Source organism: Bombus pascuorum, chromosome 14, assembly GCF_905332965.1.
Source record: "Bombus pascuorum chromosome 14, iyBomPasc1.1, whole genome shotgun sequence".
Lineage (NCBI taxonomy): Eukaryota > Metazoa > Arthropoda > Insecta > Hymenoptera > Apidae > Bombus > Bombus pascuorum.
The window spans coordinates 3013134-3036827 of NC_083501.1; the positions used below are offsets into that span (position 1 = coordinate 3013134).

The window sequence follows — 23694 nt, forward strand, 5'->3', positions numbered from 1 at the left end:
TTCTTAAATAGAAAAAATTATCACTCGTTTTTGAGTCATTTTAACGTTAGATTTTTCAAGTTAGTTTTGATCTAATTGCATCTCTTTATCGTTATTAAACATCCATGATATCTAGTTTCAATTTTACGTCAGTCATTTTTTTTAAATATTGAGCCTTTCTGTAAAAGTGTAGTTAGTTAAATATTACATAAGTATTGTAATCGCAAAATTGAAGTTTTAAAACACTTATTGAAAATAGTAATATTACCACAAATAAATAATCACATAGTAAAATACCGACGGTAGTATACATGTATCAACAATATTGGAATAGTAAAACGAAAAATTTGCATACTTGATGAAATTCAATCGTGTCAATTGCTACAGTTTCATGTATCATCATTTTTCGTGTGATATTCTGGTGCTTTCAATTAGAAAAGCTTGATTTACGCGAATGGAATATATTTTTAATTAACATTGTTACAATTTTTAAATTGTTATGCCACAGTAATTTTTCTTTTAATTTTCAAGACCTTTAGTTATGGAAAATGTAATCAAATTTGAGATAATTCAAATTCTTTGTATAAATAATAGCTTTGTACAAGAAATCAAGAAAAAAATTTATTAAAAGTCAATAGTTTTAACTATCAAATTAAATTTGCTATGATTCCAATTTTCATAATATTTTCAAAATTAAGCTTCGAATTATAATTATAATATTATAAATATATAATTATATAAATATAATATCATAAATACATTAAAAAATTCAGAAAGAAAATGCATTACTGATTCTGAGCAGACCAAGACCGCGACGGCCATGCGAGTGTTAACCTTGTTCTTGGCCTACTTTGTCAGTAACGATGCAGGGGAGCAAGCTCGATATTTCCAAGGGATGATACGCGAAATAGAACGAATTCTCTCCAGAAAACGTTTTACCACGTTGCTCTCCATTATATTTTCTATCAACGTTTCTCTTTAAGTTCTACAATGTATAACGTATAAGATTAAATAATGAAACGTCCCGTAACGTAAAAAGAAAGATGCAAACACCGTGCGTAAATATCGAAATAGTGCAGTTAGTTTGTGTGACGCAAGATAAAAAACCGTGCAAAAGGAATTTATGAATTGCAAGACGTGCTGCAAAATAAATTTATTAAAAAATACATTCAACACTGATTTCCCTACATGTGCGATGTTTTACACGCGATGAATACGATTACTTGAAAAAATTTCGTTCGTATAGTGGTACGTATAAATCAATGTTATTATCTTCTATTTAATATTAAATAATTATGACATATGATGTTATATATAATATTAAATAATTTTCCATACGATGTAGATCATGTTTTAATAGTTGCATTATTTTTCATTAAAATTTAAAATACTCATCAAAGTATTTGATATCATGATCATGCTTAGAAGCATATGAGGTTAAGTTATAAGCACATGACAAATCGTGAATTTTCCCGCCTATTTTAAATGTAATGATTACAATACTCATTTGAATATTATTTAATTGATTCTATTGATTATTCCAAGTGTACGTAATGGTAGAAAATATATAATGTTATACAACGAATTAAAATCGATTTAATAGTAATTTTGTTCTATTGTTAATTATTTAGCACGTTAAAGAAGAAATTTGTTAGAAATTATGTATATTCAATATTAAAAACCTTTATTTATTTTATTATTATTGATTCTTACAAATAATGAAAATATTTATGTAATTTTCTGGTATGAGTTAGATTTACAAAGAGTTAAATGAAAGTTACTGGAAACATAAATTTAGCATTTGGTGAAGGTTAAAGAGATTTTCTATTCCATTTAAATAATTTCTATAATGTATAATTTATTAAAAATTCTATAAATTATTTTAAAAAAGAACTACTCCAGGAATTTTTTAATTTCAGGACAAGTTAATTTTTATAAATTAGGAATAATGAAACTAGATAGTCATTAGAAAAGTGCATTGAATCATATGAAATTGTTTTGATTAAGTAATATGATGTTTTAATCTTAACTGTATCGTTAAAGTTTTATTTGAAGAAAAGGATATTTCATTAATATTGTTATCAACATACATTTACGTTTAAATGATTTTCTTGATTTTTTTCAGATAAATCTAATTTAACTATATCAGCTAAGTATCTAATGCTAGCTACTAATCATAATCACTATTTTTGAACTGCAAGTTTGTTTTACTAAGCTTCAAATATACATTGATATTATTTATGCAGTTCTATGTAGATATGATAGACAAAACCAAAAGTTGTCGTATGGTGAGTATAATAAAATACTTTTAATATAAAATGCATTATACCTCTATAACATTACCTCAACAATATTACTCATTTTTATAGCCAAAATATCATTTCAGAAAATGTACTTGTTGCCTTTTCTCTTACCATTAATTATCTAATTCATAGCCTTATTACTGATATAGATATCAAATAATGAGTATTAAAATGCAATGAATATTGAATTAAATAAAATCGTATAAGTATATATTATTTGTAGAATTATTTTGTCATATAGTAAAATTTTAAGATTATATAATTTATTTGTGTATAATGAGTGAAATAAATGAACTTCAATTGCCACAAAAATATAGTTGCATTATGTCTAATTCAGGTTTTGTATTGGAACTACATATTCAAAGAGAAATTTAAGATTTCTTTTTCTTATCTATATCGTTTATCTTATCTCTATTGCATGCAAGTTTTATTGGTTTCCTTTAAGTTAAACTTGTTTTATTAACTACTCTATATTTTGCAAAGGAAAAAACGTATAGTTTTTTTTGTATTGCAGAAATATTATATTATTCATTGTTATATGTAATTTCTATTTGTATTATTCATGATTACTAATGATTTAATTTATAGCACAATGTAATATTTGAAATTCCTGTAAAGAATAATTATTTTAAATACAAGAGTCAGAAATGTGTAATAAGTTTATTATGTGTTAGTTTATCATTATTTTTCTTGGTTTGTATTTAGTTTTGTTTGACATTTTTTTTTTTAGTTAGTGTATTGCTTAATATTAACGTGAATGCATATACGTATCAAGATGGCAATGGGAAGTATTATTTGTGGAGCCAACACTCCTAAAATGAAGAGAAAAAAGGCAAAGGTATCCCATGTTTTCATTTACTCTACTTTATTTAGGAAAAGATATTTTAGTCAAACATCACATTTTACTTTACCATTTAACACTGTAAATATTACATATTTTGTAAATATATATATGTGTATATCATTTTGTAATGATAAATGAATAATTCAAATATATTTTAGGTAACTGAACGCAGTTGGATAGAGGCAACTTTTCAAAAAAGAGAATGCTCAAAATTTATTCCTAGTGCTGATGATGAACACAAGTATGTAATGTTCATTATGTTTTTATTTTTTACATAGATATTCTTACAGAATACATTTGCATATCCCACATTATGATCAATGAGTGTTTATAATGTTAAAAACGTGCAAAAATATTTATTAAAAATTTTTTCAACTTTAAACATATTTTTATGGAATACATCAAATAAATTTTTTTTCAATATGTATCATTCTTGACACCATCATCATGCATTTATTAAACTTCTATGTTTATTTATTTACTTATTCTTTTGTTAAACATACTTATTGTACATCGATAAATAGCTACATATACATATTTTGAATACATATTTCTTTAAAAAGACAATATTTTTGCAGAGGCAATATAAGCAGCATAATTACATTAACAATGATGATTGTATACTATAATTATTAATTTTAACGTTATATTATGAAACATTGCTTTTCAATGCTGATTTTTAAATATGCCTTCCATTTTTATGATACTTACAATTATTAGTATTTTTTACAATTTACATATTTATTATAAAAAACTTATTTCTGAATTTTCTAGGTCACTACTAACATAATTTTTTATGTTCATTTTCCTTTCATTTACTTTTCTTTCTTTCATTCCATTTATAGGTTTATGCAAGTAAAGGGAGATAAGAATGCAGAGTATGATGTGATCACTACTTCCAGGTGAGAGTTCATTGTGGGTTTTGTCAAGATTGGGAATTTTGTGTTCTTTATGAAAAAAAGAAAAAAAGAAGGATAGGTGACTTGACAAAGATATTTAATATTGCTTCTGCAAATATATATCAAAATTATATTCCAAAATAATATCATATACATCTCCCTTATCTGTAAGCTAAATAATATTTCTCCTTTAAAGAGAAAATAATAATTTATATACTATTTTCCATATCTTTGAGTAGTCATTAATAAAGTACTGTTACATTACATGCATTCTATACAGTTCTCAGCAATAATGGTTTGTACTAAAAGAGCTGTTAGACTCTAAGTTTTCATAGCATACATAAAATCTGCACCAAAATTACATTATATAATCATTGAATTGCTTCTTTTTGATAAACCTCACTGATAAAATTTTATTTTAAATTTTCTTTTCGTTTACTGCTTTTCACAAAACGCTTCGTTTTCTCTTAGAGTTCATATCCATTACATCATGCAGCCAAGTAATCAAATCGTATATTTATACAAATATTATTATGATAATATTATAATTCATAGTATTTGGATAATAATTAGATTAAGGAAATCTGTTATGAAAATAATTGCTATAAAATCTATTGTCTGTAAAATATTTAAACATTTGCCTGTGCAGTAGCTAATAGTTATTCTGAAACCATGTACATTTATAAGTTTCCCTAATGAGAAAACTATGTTGGTGAGATATAGAAATATATTTTGTACAGTCATAAGCAATCCTTTTATATTGACAAAAAAAAAAAAAAAAACGATTAGTTGTAAAACGGTACAATTATATGCAACAGTTTTCTATAGCATTCTGCTTTATATTATGAAGAAAATTATCACATGCTTCTATTTAAAGAGTATCTGTATCCAGTTACATCTAGCCTCTTCCTCCCAGTAAAAGTATTAATAAATGATTGATTATTATAGATGTTGTTGTGGATATTCTTATACTCATCACTGCAGAGCTGGTATAGATGTTCAAAGTTACACTCCTAGTAATACCAAAGAAGAAGATCGAGAACAATGGTCTCCTGGAAAAAATACACGTCCATTTCCTACTGATGCATATGGTACCATTGAATTTCAAGGTGGACCTCATCCAACTAAAGCTCAAGTAAATAAGTGAAAAATATGTACATATTAAAATATATAATATATTTATTTTTCTATATTAATGTTGAATTTTAAGTATGTGAGACTTGCTTATGACACAAGGCCAGAACCAATAGTACAATTGTTGTGTCGAGAATGGAATCTGGGATTACCTAAGCTACTAATAACCGTGCATGGTGGTCGATCTAATTTTGAACTGCAGCCAACTTTGAAAAAAGTTCTAAGGAAAGGTTTGCTGAAGGCTGCAAAGACAACTGGTGCATGGATATTCACAGGTGGAACTAATACAGGTAGATTGAAACAAATATAATTAGGTTAGTTATCCTTATTGGAATAACTGTATAAATTCTATTATAAATGGAGACCAAAAATAACAGTTATGTCTAAAGTTTTTGAAAAATGTCATTGACAAGAAGATTTAAATAGAAGACAGTAATCATTAAATCTTACAGAAATTTTAAAATTCTTTCATTTATTTTATCAATATCACCTAATGACAAATCTGCAATCACTTAGTTGTCAACCCAATATTAATTTTTAGACTGCAACTTTTAAAATTTTAATTCTAGCTGTTATGATCCCTGATTATAAATATTACATTTCAATTTCGTAGGTGTAACAAGACAAGTAGGAGATGCCCTGCTATTAGAAAGATCTCAAAGACAAGGTCGGGTTGTAAGTATTGGCATAGCACCATGGGGAATTTTAGACAAAAGTCATGAACTTGTAGGCCGTGGAGGTGAAGTACCTTATGAATGTCTTTCATCTCCGTGGTAAGATATAATTTCTATGGTTAATGTACTCTTTGTTATAAATATCTATTTTCATACTTATTACAACTGTTTAGGTCTAAATATGCTGTTTTAAACAATCGTCATGCATATTTTTTATTGGTGGATAACGGTACCGGTGGTCGATATGGTGCAGAAATTGTGCTGCGTAGAAGATTGGAAAAATATATTTCTAATCTAAAATTACAGCCATGTAAGTATCGACATTTAGATGTATATCGTTTAAATAATCTTTGTAACATGAAATGAAAAATTTATTGCAGACACACACAGCAGTATTCCTGTCGTGGCATTGGTAATTGAAGGAGGAACAAATACGATTCGATCAGTTTTAGAGTATGTTACAGATGTTCCTCCTGTTCCTGTAGTAGTCTGCGATGGATCAGGTCGTGCAGCTGATCTCATCGCTTTTATGCATAAGTAAGAACGTTATGACCAACTAGCTATACATATTTCTTAATATAATTATATTTTGACAATGATAGTAAATAAAAAATTTAGATACGCGTCTGAAGGAGATGGAGAGAATGGAGAGAATGAGGGACCATTAGAAAGTATGAGAGGACATCTTTTAGATACTATCAAACGCACTTTCAAAGTATCCTCTGAACAGGCATCACAACTGTACTCTGAACTTTTGCAATGTACCCGTAAGAAACATTTGGTTGGTACACTAGTCATTTTATACAGATAAATTATTTATATAAATGAATAGGTTAATTATTTGTGCTTTATACAATCATTAAAATTAAATTTCTACAGATAACAGTATTTAGAATAAGTCAAGAGCGGCCACAGGAACTTGACCAAACGATTCTGACAGCTCTGTTCAAGTCCAAGCAATTATCCCCTGCTGAGCAGCTATCGTTATCTTTAATTTGGAATAGAGTGGACATAGCACGCTGTGAAATATTTGTGTATGGTCAAAATTGGCCATCGGGTGCTCTGGAACAGGCAATGATGCAAGCTTTGCAACACGATCGAATTGACTTCGTGAAACTTCTCTTAGAAAATGGAGTCTCTATGCGTAAATTCTTGTCTATACCTCGCCTTGAGGAATTGTACAATACCGTAAGTTCTTTGCTTTTATTATACAACATGTCTCAGAATTTATCAGCCAAATTCTGTATGTGCGTGTGTGCGCGCGCGCGTGTGTCAATATTTTCTATAAGTATAATCAAGCAAAAGATGTTAAAGTTAATCTTTAAATGACCTACATTTATATTTTAATATAGCATTTATATAAAACTTTTTCTTTGGCTATAACTATAGAATACAATGACAAAGTTTGGCTGTTTCATAGGACATCCTGCATTTAAAATTATTACACAATGAGCATGTTCTTCTTATTTATATCGATTATTTAGAAAGAAGGCCCTTCGAACACACTGGGCTACATTCTCCGCGACGTTCGACCAAATATTCCACGGGGTTACATGTACACACTGCACGATATCGGCCTCGTGATAAATAAATTAATGGGTGGCGCGTATCGGTCGCAGTACACACGCAGAAGATTCCGTATGATCTATACCAAAGTGATGAAGAGATCTGGAGCACATCCTCAACATATGCATCGAAATAGCTGCGTCCTGGGTAGCACTAGTCGTTACTATTCGGGATCTGGTAGTAAACAGGATAGTTTAACAATGAGTTTGCTCGCTGAAACTTTACCAGCTAATCGAGACACGCCGCTTTTTGATTATCCTTTCAATGAGTTGCTTATATGGGCTGTGTTAACTAAACGACAGCAAATGGCACTATTAATGTGGCAACATGGGGAAGAAGCTTTAGCAAAAGCACTCGTTGCTCTTAAATTGTATAAGGCTATGGCGCACGAGGCTGCTGAGGATGATCTTGAAACGGAAGTTTATGACGAATTGCGGAGTTATGGGAAAGAATTTGAAAATATTGGTACTAATAATATAATATATTTGTAATACAATAATTATCAGAATATTTTCTTTTTTTATTATTTTTTTATATACTTTTTTATATAATTTTTATATAATTTTATATAATATAATTTTTTGTATAGCTTTGGAATTGTTAGATTATTGTTATCGTCAAGATGACGATCAAACGAAACAGCTATTGACTTCTGAACTTCAAAATTGGTCTGGTCAAACATGTCTTTCATTGGCAGTCACGGCTAATCATCGACCACTTTTAGCACACCCTTGTAGCCAAATTATTTTAGCTGATTTATGGATGGGAGGTCTTCGTACGAGAAAGAATACGAATTTAAAGGTGATTGAATTGGATGTAATGTAAAGAATATATTTTTCATATTTTATAATATTGTTTTAATTTATTGTTAGGTCATACTTGGGTTAGTTTGTCCATTTTATATAATGTGTTTGGAATTTAAAAGTCGCGAGGAATTGCAGCTGATGCCACAAACTCAGGAAGAACATTTGATCTCTCTCGAAGATGAGAAAGAAGATAGTGATTCAGAGCATGGTATACCAACAGGTCCAGATGTTGAGGTAATAAATATTTTTTTTTAATAATATTTTGATATAAAAGTATTAAGTAATTATGTAATAGTTATTGGCAGCTAAAAAAGACTAAGGTTTATGAAAACGTTAATGTTGATTAATTTTTATGGTCATTATGAATCTATTTTATGAATAAAATAAATTATTATAAAGATGTACAATATTTGGTAATAATTAATACAGCTTATCATTGCATTTATAAGAGTTCATCATTACACATTTCACGCTGCAATTATTATTTCTGAACATAGTGGCAATCACTGCTTTATTATTTTGGATAACGTTTTCAAATTTCGTCCATTCATTATACAAGTTATCGAAAGTATTGTCATTTGTAAATAACAAATTTTCACGATAATAAATCCAATGCAAAATGTAGTCACTTCTAATAATTATTTAGAACATAGTTTATTTTTGAGATAACTTTCAGTAACACAGTTGGTACATGTGGTTGCTGGCTTTGAACAGTTATTTGAACCATTATGTAGAAGCGTATACGCATGTAGGTTCTATTTACGTTATATATAGTGAAAAAAGAAACGTTTTATAACTCTTCTATATTTGTATTAAATCTATATTTAAATATTTCACACAAAGCATAAAATACTATTAACAGATCATAATTATATTTATACTGTGCCTTTTATATTCTTAAATCTTATTTCTCTGTACGTGTAGGCAGATAAGATGTATGAAATATAATTATATTATATAATTTTATTTCATTTATTATTGAGATATGTACACTTAAGTATATATTGTTTGGAAAGGTATTGTATGTCTAGTAATTGGTCAGTATTATATGGTATAGTGTATCGATCGCTATTAGAGGTATTGAAATGTTTTTGTGATTCATAGACTATGTGGGTATGCGTATGAATTGTTTTTTAGAAACGTCAGCGCAGGAGCCTGAGCGTACGCAACAAATCCAGCAGCCAACAAGGCGCTAAGGTATATCTATAATGACCTGAAATGCAATGATTCTATGACCAATAAGTTTACACTTTCCGGTGCACTTTTCAACTATCTTTCTTATGTTATTAGTTATCATCAAGGAAAACTTCTATTTATTCAGTATCGGAATCCGTACCGGTGAGGATGATAACTAACGCTTCTATTCTAAAGCAAATCGTGTTGTACTGTTATAAATACTTAACAAAAAAATCGTCCATTTTGATGTCAAATATAAAAACAATACCGCTAAAATATCGGTATAGTTTTCATAAAATATTAACAGTAATAACACAAGTTACTTGATATATGTTTATATATGTATGTCAGCTTTAGATTTCTTAAATGTGTCGTCACGACATACCGATGTTTTTCATTTAGCGGTTAAAAAATCTCTAACCATTACCAGTCGTATGTTTTTGATAATTTATTCTTACTAGTTTATTGTTTAATGTTCCAAAATACAACCTTGTATTTCAAACATTCTATTTATGAAGTTATTCCTAATTGAGTCATGGAGAAACAAAAATATTGTTTGGTGATGTAACTACTTTAAATTTTCACTTCCCTCGCGTTACGTTACCCACATGCACTAACAATTTATGTTCTATACAACCATAATTTTTAACACTATTTGCACTCTATTCTATCATTCTTCATCTTCTATTGTAGCTATTAAATAAGTTCACTTTTTTATACACCTTTCTTTTATTTTTATTTTTCCTATTTATTAAAATATTTTTGTACTGGATTAGTTCTTTATTACAATACCTGCTATGAATCTCTACATTGAAATACAATACCGCAAGTAATTACTCCCTTTCATAAAATATATTACAAGTTCACCATGCTTGTACGCTTGAAATGTACATTTCATTCATAATACCACACGATCATATAGTTTAATTATATAATAATAAATAATTACATATTTGTATAGAAATGAATGTATGTCATCTATATACTTCTACCTTCCATAATATTCTAGAACGCCAGAAAGAACTTTTTCGTTTAGTATGTGCTTTTTACATGCTATGTACCATTCTATTCAATTGATTTCTCTGATTATTTTGTTAGCAACATCCAGACTGTAAATGGTTTCTGAGAATGATCAAGAATTAGTAAAAACAAATGTTAATACATGTCTGATTATACTTAAAAGATTCTTATCTATGTGTTAATGTCCTGTACAATCTATCTTAATGCTTGTATACATTGTTCTGAAATTCCTGTTTCTTCATGTAGGCTTTAATCAGCAATGAACACACTACTGTCATCAAGGAGACAATTGTACAAGAAAATGGTAAAGTACTGACAGATAACGATGATGGAATTCATCGTACATATGGTATAAACTCTGACTACTATGACATCAAGAACAGCAGGCCATTGAGATTGAGGAAAAAATTATATGAATTTTTTACAGCTCCCATCACAAAATTTTGGGCTAATGCTGTAAGTTTTATACATGAAATAATTAAATTTTTAATATATTACATGCTACACTTATTCTTTTTATTTTATAGATAGCATACATTATTTTCTTGGTTCTCTTCTCATACTCCATTCTCGTACTTATGGATGATTATCCATCATTAGCAGAGATTTATGCCATTGCATATATTTGTACATTAGGATGTGAAAAAGTACGAGAAATAGCAACATCTGAACCAGCTACTCTTTCACATAAATTTAGTGTTTGGGCATGGAATATGTGGAATCCTTGTGATGCAGCTGCCATTATTTTTTTTCAAATTGGTTTAGCTTTACGCTTAAGACACTCAACTCTCGATGTTGGTCGTGTCATCTATTGCGTTGATTCCATTTATTGGTACTTAAGGATATTGAATATTATTAGCGTAAATAAGTACTTTGGTATGTCACGCAAGTTAAATGGAAACTTAGCAAAAATATGAAGTATGAATGCACAGATAATAAATAAATTTTATATTGTTCTTAGGTCCTTTAGTTACAATGATGGGAAAAATGGTGAAAAATATGACATACTTTGTGGTACTTTTAATAGTGGTATTAATGAGTTTTGGAGTCACTCGACAGGCAATTTTGAACCCTAATGCTGAACCGAAATTGAGGATTATTCGTGATGTATGTACTCTCTACAGATATTTTCTATTTCAGTTTAGTATTATTACATATTAGCTTGTTATTATTATTCCATATTCCATATTCTATTCTATTCTATTCTATTCTATTCTATTCTATTCTATTCTGTTCTATAAAGAATATATATTTTTATTTTATAGATATTTATGGAACCATATTTTATGTTATACGGAGAGGTGTATGCCGACAACATAGATCCAGATTGCGGGAACGAACCAGGAATGGTTCCATGTTTACCAGGCCGGTGGATCACACCTACTGTAATGTCCATTTATCTTTTAATTGCAAACATATTGTTAATAAATCTTTTGATTGCTGTATTCAACAATATTTTCAATGAAGTAAACGCGGTGGCGCACCAAGTTTGGATGTTCCAACGTTTTACTGTTGTTATGGAGTATGAACAGAAACCTGTTTTACCTCCTCCGCTCATTGTAGTTTCTCATATATATCTGGTGGCGAAATATTTGCTGCGATATGTAACACAAGGGAAAGCAAACACTGGTGAAACTTACGACAATGGACTGAAGTTGTTCTTAGAGGCAGACGACATGGAGCGTCTCTACGATTTTGAAGAGGATTGTGTTGAAGGATACTTTCGTGAGCAAGAGCTGAAACTGCAAATGTCTACAGAGGAACGTGTTAAAATTACCACAGAAAGAGTGGAGAATATGCATTCGAAGATCGAAGACATTGACAAAAAAGGGAATACTCAAAATGCATCTCTTCAAGTAATTATACTGTACCATTAATGTTTTACTGATATTAATAAATTTACTGTCAGATATTATAATAGAACTTTCGATATTATTATAGGCAGTGGAGTTTCGTATGCGCAAAGTGGAAGAATTAAATGAACAGATTTTGGCACATCTAGGAGTCATCCACCGATTCATGGCTACTCACATGCCCAACATGGAGGGCTTATCTAGTTTTGATATAGACGGTCGTCAGCGTAGGGTATCAGAACGCTCAGAAGTTCTGTCAGAAACAGATTCTCATACCCAACTACCAGCCATTGCGATTAAACGTAAGAGATTGGTTCGATCGATGACCGATGGCACTTTCCTTAACCTAGGCCCATCAATAGATGATGATGTGCTGATGAATGTGAAACATTCGGAAACTGCTATATCCCGAGAGAACCTCAGTAGGAACGAGTCTTCTATAAGTGGAGATGGACACACTGTTCAAGATGACATAAAGACAATCACAAGCCAGGAAACTGAAGCGAGCAAAGTAGATGGTGAAGGAGAGACCCTAAAGAAGGATTCGCATTCTGACAGCAGAGAGGTAAGCAGAGAGCCAAGCAGAGAACCAAGTGGAGAGCCAAGTAGCAAAGAACCAAGTACGGAACCAAGTAGACAAACGAGTAGAGAATTAAGTAGGGAAACGAGCAAAGAAGCTACAAGCAAAGAACCGAGCAGAGAAGCCAGCAGCGAAGCTCCAGCTTCGGAACCTATTCCTAGGCAAGATTCTACAGAACGACCTATTAGACAAAATAGTAGAACACGTTCAGAGTCAGATGATGTAACGATTTTTCCACCATCGAACATATCAAGAGGAGTAACGTGGGCTGAGCCACGTGTTGCAGTCATTCCATCGTCTTCAACAGGTAGCACGCAGAGGTCTATTCTATTAGCCATGCATGCAGAATATACAAGCATAACGGATGAGCTGGAGAGCTACTGTGGCCTTCTAAGTCCACCTCGAACACCGCCAATTTCTCCACCACCTTCGAGAGCTAGAAACTTATCCGAAATGTCTAACCCTGAGATGGCTTGGCAAATTGAGAATGAACATCTACGTGATGCTGAGGAGTGTGATTACCAACAGATGGAAGATTTAATACAGAGGAGGTACATCGCAGATGACGAGGAGCATTTGCATACTGATGAAGCTACCCTCTTCATATCGAACGAACACAGGCACCAACTTCGAAGAGCTTCTGCCATCGATGAAGAGTCTCGAAGGCCTCCACCTACAATTTGCGTGACCAGGGAGATCGAGCAAACGCTTTCAAGGCCACCGATCCGGGACTCAGAAAGCTCAGATCCTAACGACAAGAATCTGAGTACGGTACCTGCTCCAGCGTCAGAGACCATGTGCTAAATATCAGTGCACTCGCATCGAGGTAAACTAACCTCAATATATTTTATGAATCATTTAGGAATTGAGGTAATCTATCCCCAATACACTTTCCAAATTGATCTGACTCAATAAGACAATGCAAGTCAAGGTTACAGTGAAATATGTATTTTCAGTTGGTATTATTTTTCTAACTGTTTTAACATTGAAATATAGAGAATCAAATGAAACAGTATTTTTAAACAAAGAATGTTTTAAAATTGTATACTTGATATTTTATCATAGCACGTAATTATAACTAAATGGAATGCATTTTTCTAATTGTTTACTTATAGTGCAATATATTGTTGAGCTCAGATCTGAAGATCTTTTCTTATAATATTTTAGCTGCAACTTTTGTAATTTCTTTTTTGTGTAATTTCTTCTCATAGTTTAATCATTTTTAGCCATAAAGTACTTAGTATATTATATATTCATAATAAATATGCACATGAATACGTACATATAAATATTGAAGTTATTTAGCTCATATTTGTGCTTGCTCATATTCGAATTAATTCGAATATTCAAGTGCTACACATTAGAATTAGCAATTTTTAATCTACTTTAATCCATTTGCTTTTTAAGTAACCATTAAATATATTATATACAATTTTTTAATCATTTATTCATACAACACATTTATATACTCGAAGAAATCCACGTATTTGATATATATGTTTATGGTAATTTATTTAACAATCAATTTTATAAGGCTTTCAATGCTAATAAACAATAGAAATTACGATTTGTATGTACATTTAATCTAACTAGTTGTTGACATGTTTCTTACAAACATACAACTGGCAGAATTTAATCAATTATTATAATTAAATTATTCAACAGTCAATGTTGAATTAACTTTTTTTTGGAATAATATTTTTGAATTTGTAGAGAATGCTAAATGCATATATGCAGTTGCTACTATTAATAATATTAATTACGATATTTATGTGCATAATAATTTATGATATACTTAACGTCAGAATACATATAGTAATTGAATCAATTTATCACAACACACGGCAGTTACTTCAAATATTCGAAAAAGATTATTCCTTCAGATAATCAGTGTACTTTAATAACGACGATTTAGGTACTTGAACCTTGTTAATATTAATAATAATTGAAATATTCAAACTAGATAATTAAATAATCATGTAGTTTGAATATTTAGATGTCAGAATATTTTTTAAATATTAACTTTCAAATACGACACACGTTCGTAATTGTACTATTCGTTGTACACTTCTTTGACTATTCCAATTGCAATAGTATTAACATTTATAACCCTCGAACAACGGATGACTAAAAAAAACAGTCACATGTATCTTTTTTAGACTCTATTTGTGGAATTGTTATACACAAATTCTTATATTATTATGAACATTTATAATTATATTTTTTTTATTAAATTTTACTAAAATTGTACCTTCTTTCCATAACAAAAATTATGGTTATTGCATATAAAACTATTAAAATTATATTAGGATCCTGTTGAATAATAATTTACCAGTTACTAATATTAGTGAATTAACAAGTTACAGATACATGTAGTGTTCTCTTTTTTTCACAATTTGTCAACAAATAGAGCGATCAAGTAGTTTTTAATTTATGTAAAAGAATTGTCTAATTCTATATTAGGGAATTTATTAATATTAGTAAATTGTAACTTGTAAAACTTCACTAATAATATCAGTTAGATTGTGCAAGAAGTACCTGATAATGAAAATTAGAAAATCAAATCTTGTTATTGAAAATACGTTTCTTCGTTTTGTTGATGAATTTTAGATGGTACTATCATAGTTGGTTGAGGGTTAAAATTCATTAAATTAATTTCTCCTTGACGTATAAAACGGTATAAACGTATAAAACGTATATACGTGCCTACTTCAATGGGACTTCTAACGACTTTTTTAAACAAGAATATGTTCCGTGGAAGGTTGCGTTGCCACCATTTCTGTAAATCAGGTATAATGTACTATACAAATGTTATTCAAGTTCCTTCCATTTTCTATGTCATGTATTTTTCAATTTTTTATGCGCACATACACACAATTCGTTTGTTATTGCATATTATAGTAATACGAAAGGAGTCGCTATCGAAAACATTAATCTCCTCCCGTCCTTTATCTTAATCGATGGAATTAATTTCGATTTCTTCGGTTTTCTCGTTCTCCCGAAAGAATTCTACTTCTAAGTAAATACGAGAAACCCGTATACACGATGTTCTGAAAAAAGTGTCGTATAAAATATTTACTAGACTGAGGATGTTTATGCGATTTTAGATTTTTGTAAACACAACTAAAGAAAGTGGAATATAAATAGAAATTTGTTTCATGTACTAAATATTGTAATAAATACTCTACTTTGTATATTTTATGCGTTCTGTAGATTTTGCATTTTTACATGTCTAAAAAATGCATAAGTATCCGGAGTCTAATAATTACAAATTACCAAAATAATGTAGAAAATCGCAATAGAATTTTCATTTTAAGTAAAGAATATTATATTTTTATTTTTAATACCATGAAGATATAAAAAAAATATCTGGTGAACTTATGCATAACTATGCAGTGACCTTTGAACAATTTAATGTTTAGAAAAGATTAAAGTTGAAGATCGATATATTTGTAACTAATTATTTATAAACCATGTTTGTAATTCGTATGACCAATCGATTAAAAATCATTACACGTGAACTTGTTTCATGCAATACCATTGGCAACGAATATAAAGTGACCTTGAGAAATTAAATCAAATATATTTCTTTTTTTACATTTCATGGTATTCTGAAATAAAAGTATGTTATTCTATTTGAACAACGTAAGAAAAAAAAAATGATAAAAAATAATTATTTTAGACGACACTTATTTTGATACACTCTGTATATACACGTAAATATTATACATATGTCGACATAACGAAATCAAACGTTATTTTAACAACGATAAACTGTAAAAAATCAATAATGCAGTTTCACCTACTTTTCACAATTAATCTTTTTTCCTTTAAGAGGAAACATTTTGCATTTTTTTTTACTAACATTACTTTAGAATATCATTAGTATCAACGAGAATATCGTTAGAATAATGAAAGAAAGAAAGAAATTATCTGTTGTAAAAATTATAAAAATTGTAAATTGTAAATTGTAAAAAAAATTATCTGTTATAAAAATTCGATGCCAATTTGTGTTCAGAGATTCAGTAAAAAAATTAGGTGAAACTCGATTATCGAAATTTTCGAAGTACATACATACACACATGTATAGTGGTGCTGATACATTATTTAATGAACACCAGAATCAACATTTTTCAAGGTCGTGTTTGCAAGACCAGAATGTATAACTAAAACATACACCGAAAGGGATCGAAAACCGGCGTGTGCTTAATCAAATATTAGATACTTACAATTAGTATAAAAATAAATCGTATACAGTACTGCCTTATAACGAGTTAGTTGAAATTAAATCTGGCCAGTTAACAAACGAGAGTTTATTCCAGGAATTTTATTCTTTGGGTAAAAGAAATGGATAGCATGATACAATAACATTCGATATTTAGATTGCTTTCAGAGTTTGTAGATAGTCTACATAAAAACGATAACGGCAGTCAGTTACCAAGACGTATCAGGTTACTAAGACCGGTCAAAATGGCAGTACTGTGAGTTACAAATCTATAGAAAAAAATTGTACTGGCTTTAGATGCGATTTCGTTTCGATAAACCACTATCCGAGATATTATTTCGGATCCGATAACGAGATCGATTTTTAATGTAAATAATTTCCCCAATATTTCTCCAATCACATGTAAATGTGTAATATTCAGCTTTATTATCTTCTAGACACGTGCGAATTGCAAAACTAAAGCAAGTTAAATCGTTTAACTGTAGTGCTTGACAAAAATATTACAGTTACATTTAGCTTATTATTGTAGAGGTGTTTTTTCCTTAATTTTGGTGCTAGAAATAAATAACCCAAAGGAAAAAACTGAAGAAATAATCGGTGAAATAATTTAGATACGAATTACAATTAGGCTACGAAAAATTATCTTTTCGTAAAAACAACGTTTGTTCGTATGGAGCTCTGTTGCTCCGTTCTCGAGAAACTCGAGCTTGAATATTCGTTAAATACGCGTGCACTTAACTAGCCTCAGTCTTTTTAGTTTACCAGATCTAGCTAACTACCGCTACTTTTATTTATGTTTATAAATAATATTAGTCGAGGTCTGGTACAATTATAAACAATGTAATTAGTATCTTTGACTAGTCTATTGTCTTATCTATTTTAATTGTTTACAAATTTCTAGAAGCGTTGCACATATAGATTCTTGCTCGGCGTGTTAAAGAAGCGTGAACCGGTGATAATGTGTTAATTAGTTGATACTATATGAAAATATTTTATATATAAATTATTTTCACTACGGAGGAGGAAACTAAGGTCCGGTATAGATGAACGGTTTGCGAGAACGTCACCAGCGTGACACTCTTTTGCTGCGTTTTAGAATAGCATAGATTTATATAAAGTAGTTTACACGGGAACGTAAAACGCAGCGGCAAATTAACGCAAAAATTGGACGCATAAACACAGTGGGAGATCACGCTATCGGCGGTTACGCTGTCACAAATCGCTCGTCTGCACCGGGCCTAAATGGAATGTTATGCGACTCGTACTGATCTATATATGTTCATAATTCTCGCATAGCTGCGTATAATAAACGTATTATAAATTGTTAAATTTGTTAAATTGTCAAATTGTTAAATTGTATAAATTGCCAGATGTTATCAAATGATTCGCACGTGTCTATCATCGTTACTGCCGAAAAGTTTTTATGAATTTTTTGAATGTACATTTAGGGCCTTATCACGCACTACCTGCTGCGTCAAACACAAAATTTACGGACCATTTAAAACCAAGAAAAAGAAACAACAAAAGTAAAAAAAAAAGTAATACGAATAAACAAAGCGAACCATATCACGCGGATAATTACGTTCCTAAGAACGAAAGCCAATCCGTGTTAGTATGTACGATATGCAAATGATAAGCGAAAACACGTTTGATATTTATCATCTAACGTAAAAGTAACAAAAAAAAAAAAAAAAAAAAGAGACATAAACGATAAACAAACGAATATGCCTAATTGTATAAAAATTGTGTATAGTTCGTAAACATTTTAAAATGAGAACAGAGCGAGAGTACGAGGCAAATTTAAGACTGTATCACAAGGAAATAATATGTTTACTTATTTTATTCTAGAATCAGTAAATAAACGAGAGTGCGATGAATTGTTAATACGAATCCGACATAGGTAGTGATGCAATGTCTGTATCCAGAAATGTTAGATGTATTGTTAAATTCGAGATATTTCTTGAGAAAATATGATCTTTGATTGAAAAATCGAATTTAGCGATACGACCACGCTAACTAATTTTAATTAAAAGTAATAGATTTGTATCCATTTATACCTCGAATTCATGTTACTTTTATTATACTGGTAGAATGATGGATCTTAACCTTAAAATCAAAAGATTAACCTCCATAAAAACTACCTATTTCCGTATAATAATAACATTTTCCGTTATTGATAGTATTATTATTGTTGTATACGCTAAATTGTTGATTCAGACAAGAATTAACCAATTGAGTTTCTCGACATTGCCCAATGAATCAAAGTGATATTTGCGAAAAGAAAAGATTTGTGAAATAAAACGAAAAGGTGCTATCGTGTAAATCGAGCCTTACGTAATTGGAATTAAGCAACGAACACGCTTGCGATTTATCGTCGATAAATGTATTGTATAGTATTTCTATAAGAAGCTTCGTTACAGGTATAATCATTCGATAAATACCTAATCGCTCAAAAAATACTTTCGAAGACATCTCTTCCCTTCCATTCTATCTTCCGTAGTAGACTATTTCAAGCTAACATTAGTTCTGCTATCAAATTGTTTCTCGACAGCTTTTAAGATTTTATCAATAAGAAATTGATACCATCGATGAATCGAATAGCGGAAGAAATAAAGTGAAGATAGGTTGGTGCTTCGTTAATTATGCAGTTTAACAACTTTAAACTGCATAATTTATACAGTCATTATCTAAATATGTTAAACACGAAGTTAATTTTGTTTTGCTCTCCATTTAAGGCGGAATGTTCTAGGTATGCTCAATGCGCGCGTCTGCGTCAAAAGCAGTCAAACTCAAATCGCGTGATAAATCAGATACTGCGAAAACAAAAGCATACTTTTTCATTGTAAAGGTACAAATGTGCCCGACGGATGCGTCAAATACCGGCTGCGATATCGCAGTGAGATTGATCGCGTTGCTCGTGTGACTTGGGTTTAAAACTGCTTTTGACGCAAACATGTACGTACATTGGACGCACAGGATGCAAAGGAATTCTCGTCTTTAAGCAGTGCGGTGTGTTAATACAGAAAACGCGTCCGTGGTAGTCCGTGTACAAATAAAAAATTCAGTGTCGGTTCCCAGGAACAAACTGACAAAAATGTCGTTTAACGCGTTAATGGAAGACCTGAAATGAGTTGTAATTTTGAATAGTACAAAAGTAACGAAAGTAAATGTAAGTTTGTGACGAGTGTGAAAAAAGTAAAAGTTGAATGGCTTTTCCTTACGCACCGTTATCGAATAAATTTTGGACACTTCGCTATATTTCCTTTAATTAATAGTTTATCCAGCATCTAAATCACCGTGCTTTAGGTTAGGTAACGTCCATTAGGTTTTACCTGTAAGTTCATATGGTACAAAATCAAGTTTGCTCAACATATCTTATGCATCATACGTAGGACATGTGCAAGTTAACTTGTGCTTTAAATCGACATTTTTCCTTTCAAGCTAGAGATAAAATAAAGAATACATGGAAGCATGGAAATTATTTTAATCTTATTTGTTTCATTTCCTTTAACATCCTAAATTCGATTTGTAGTTTGATGAAAATTTTAATAAAGCTGCTTTTGTATTTTTATTTCATGTTATGAAAATACAAATTGCTCACACATGTCCGTCAAAATTACGTGATTAATGCAGAAAGCACATTATATCATGTTCGTAAGTAAATGCGTGATATTTCATTGTCACAGTATATTATCCTCTTGTGCACTACTCAAAACAATTACAAATCATTCGATAAACTCATTATGTCGTTAAAATATACGCATACTCAAAATCTCTTTAACTGGTTAACCTGTATAAGCAATAAAATCAAAATATTAGTCAAATATCCTATCAAGAAAGCGATCAATAAGTAGAATATATGTAGTATATTATTAATCTATGAAAGAATATATATACATACACATTTATTATAAAATATAAAAGATATAACTATATGTATGTAATCAATATATACTTATTTTTTCTTGGATGCATTATATGTACGTTTATGAAATTTCAATGCAATAATTTCCTCATTTACAAAGTTCAATTAAATCTCCATCATTTACTAACCTTACTTAATTGTTTTGAGTAGTGTATCTATTTCATTAAGAAGAAAAATAAGTCTCACAGCTTATAAAAGGATTAACATGTTTCGTGCACGAACACAAAACTCGAAAACGAGATTTGAAAAATGGAAAAACGTTTGATGTAAAGAATATAATATTTTTAGGATAGTTGATATATCGTTCAACAATGTTCCTCCGCTTCGTTACCTTTGTACGATATTAATGATAACGATTTCGTATAAATATGTACAGACAAAGACGAATAAAGGTAATGAACACGCAAAATAAAATACCACGCAGAGACAGACGGTAGGAAATGCTCTACTGCGTTTTATGTTCAATCGGGAACTGTATCATTTTGTGTTTTTAATCCTTGAGAGAGGCAAGTGAATGGATTATTGGAATGTTGCGTAAAGCGAAACAATAATCAGACAATAAAAAACAATCATCTGTGAAGGGAAACGTCGCGTTACAAATTTGAAGATTTTGCTCATCTTCGATGACCGGATTAAAAAAAATAAAAAACAAAATGAAACCTTCAAACTTCTTGCGTCTTCTTGCGATATGTCGTCCCTTTGAAGTTATCTTGTTAATTCGGTCAGTGTTCATAAAGACGGATACTCACCGGCGAACAGTACACGAACACTGTTATTCACTTGTAATCACTTGTAATTACAAAATTATAAATGATTCAAACTATATCATGTTTGATCTTATTTTAATTCATGAACAAATGTCATGAATAAGGCATGAATTTGTTAAGTCGTTGCTCTAGTTCTTATTTACAGATAAAAGTTTTATTTAGACTTTATATTTCATGTAATTGTATATGATCATATAGAGTTAGAAGTTAAGAGAACTGAATATTTTTTATTTGCTAAGTAGAATTTTCGTCATATCGATGAGACATATGTGCATTAGCTAATTACATTCTTTAGAAAAATGGGGTTAGGACAGTTAAGAAGTAGGGCAACGAAGTGTTTACAAGAAGATTGCGTAATGGTTATGAAATATCTGGGAACGGTATTCGTGAGATGTTAGCCGGTGTGGATGTCACTTTCAACTTCTCATCGCGAACAAAGGATTTCTATTCCCACACTTTTCGAGTTCAAGTTCGAGTTTGTATTTTCTCTTGATATGCAGAGTCCTATATTGTTCGCGCACGCTGGTGGAGACGCATTTTACGCGATCGTTTTCCTGTATTGCTGTTACAATCACTAGTCGTCAAGAGTAATCGTAATCGACAAGGATTAAAATCACAAACACGAGAAACTGTCTGTCACACTTTTCGACCTGTATATATTGTCTGTACCGATATTGTAAATACACTCGTTTGTTCACCTACACAATCAATTGTATACATATACTGATGCAATGTAATTAACAGAAAGAGATCTCGAACTGTTCGTTGTTCCACGACACAGCTGAACACGCGTACATTGATCTTTTTTTTGCTCGATCTTTTGATCACAGAAATGCTGAATGATTGCGATGGACATTTTAAAATTTTGTTCGGTGAGAAATGATCTAGTATTTTTTAACATAAATATTGATAGATTCAAGAAGAGATAGAATTTCTTCTCCTTTTTGTCTATTTGTTTCACATTAAATTTTTATAAAAGACATCTATGTCTTTTGGGATATTTTCTTAAACATTTTCAACGTCGAAACTCTTTTTTAATTAAGATAATGGGACAATTGATCTTTGAACATTGTAATTTCTTTCTTTCGAAATATATAATTGTGTATTTGCAATCGTTCAACATTAACGAATAAAATTTTTTTATTGCTTACCAAAAAATGTTCTGATTGACTATATATCATTGTATTGTCAATTACAGTTTATAAGATACTTTGTAGCAATTTTTATCTCCTAAATGGATTCAATCTATTCCGTCTTTTTACACATTCAGCACGCTTATTATTGTACATGTATATTATAACGATTCTCGAGTCTAGTTAATCTAAAAGGAAACGCCGTACCAAATTAGGCTAATTTGCTTACTTGCAATGTATTGCTGTAAATTCGAATCTCAATCTGTATTGATTGGGATGGTTAAGAGAAAGCAATCGACTGTAATAACAAAAAAAAGTACATAGATAAATAAATATATATATATACCCTTGTAGTCCGGTATGAAAATAAATTGATTAAAATATATATAACTGATCTTGATGTGTTTTCTTGCTTTGTGGCATGTGTCCACCTTTCCTCAGCCGCCATATTGCATTTTTATATCCAGGCAATATAACACTTCCGGTCTACATATAACCTTTTACATATTTTATTATAATTTATTACAAATTATAATAAATTATAATATATATTATATGTACTTTACATATTATTATTAACGATATGACAATAAAAAATTTATATGAATTTGTATCAACAGATATATTTATATCTCAGTTTTTAAATTTCAATTATAATAAATAATTCCATAAGATTTGAAAACTATCCAAGTATGCAGGTGTAGTAAATGGTGCATGCACTATGTTCTATAAGAATATCAGAAAGCAGTTTTTTTTATAACTTTCTCTATTGTAATTAATGAGTGAAAATGTGTATCGGTTTTTCATAAA

At 30.2% G+C, this 23694-nt stretch overlaps 1 protein-coding gene across 9 annotated transcripts; it reads left to right on the plus strand.

Moving 5' to 3' along the window:
- Nucleotides 1-2104: 2104 nt before the first annotated feature.
- Nucleotides 2105-23278, plus strand: LOC132914238 (transient receptor potential cation channel trpm). Of its 9 annotated transcripts, none has more exons than XM_060973166.1 (21): nt 2105-2267; nt 3013-3120; nt 3285-3367; nt 3972-4028; nt 4974-5160; nt 5236-5449; nt 5773-5932; nt 6007-6143; nt 6214-6370; nt 6452-6614; nt 6713-7021; nt 7318-7864; nt 7989-8200; nt 8272-8439; nt 9343-9402; nt 9496-9543; nt 10648-10857; nt 10929-11277; nt 11363-11508; nt 11667-12257; nt 12343-23278. In XM_060973166.1, exons 2-21 carry the CDS (start codon nt 3040-3042, stop codon nt 13636-13638), a joined length of 5175 nt encoding a protein of 1724 aa, XP_060829149.1. In that variant the 5' UTR covers nt 2105-2267; nt 3013-3039; the 3' UTR covers nt 13639-23278. The 9 variants fall into 9 exon arrangements, with proteins under 9 accessions (XP_060829149.1, XP_060829157.1, XP_060829151.1 ...); XM_060973174.1 differs by lacking the exon at nt 12343-23278 and having other exon boundaries at nt 11667-11786; nt 11965-12140; XM_060973168.1 differs by lacking the exon at nt 9496-9543.
- Nucleotides 23279-23694: the final 416 nt, after the last annotated feature.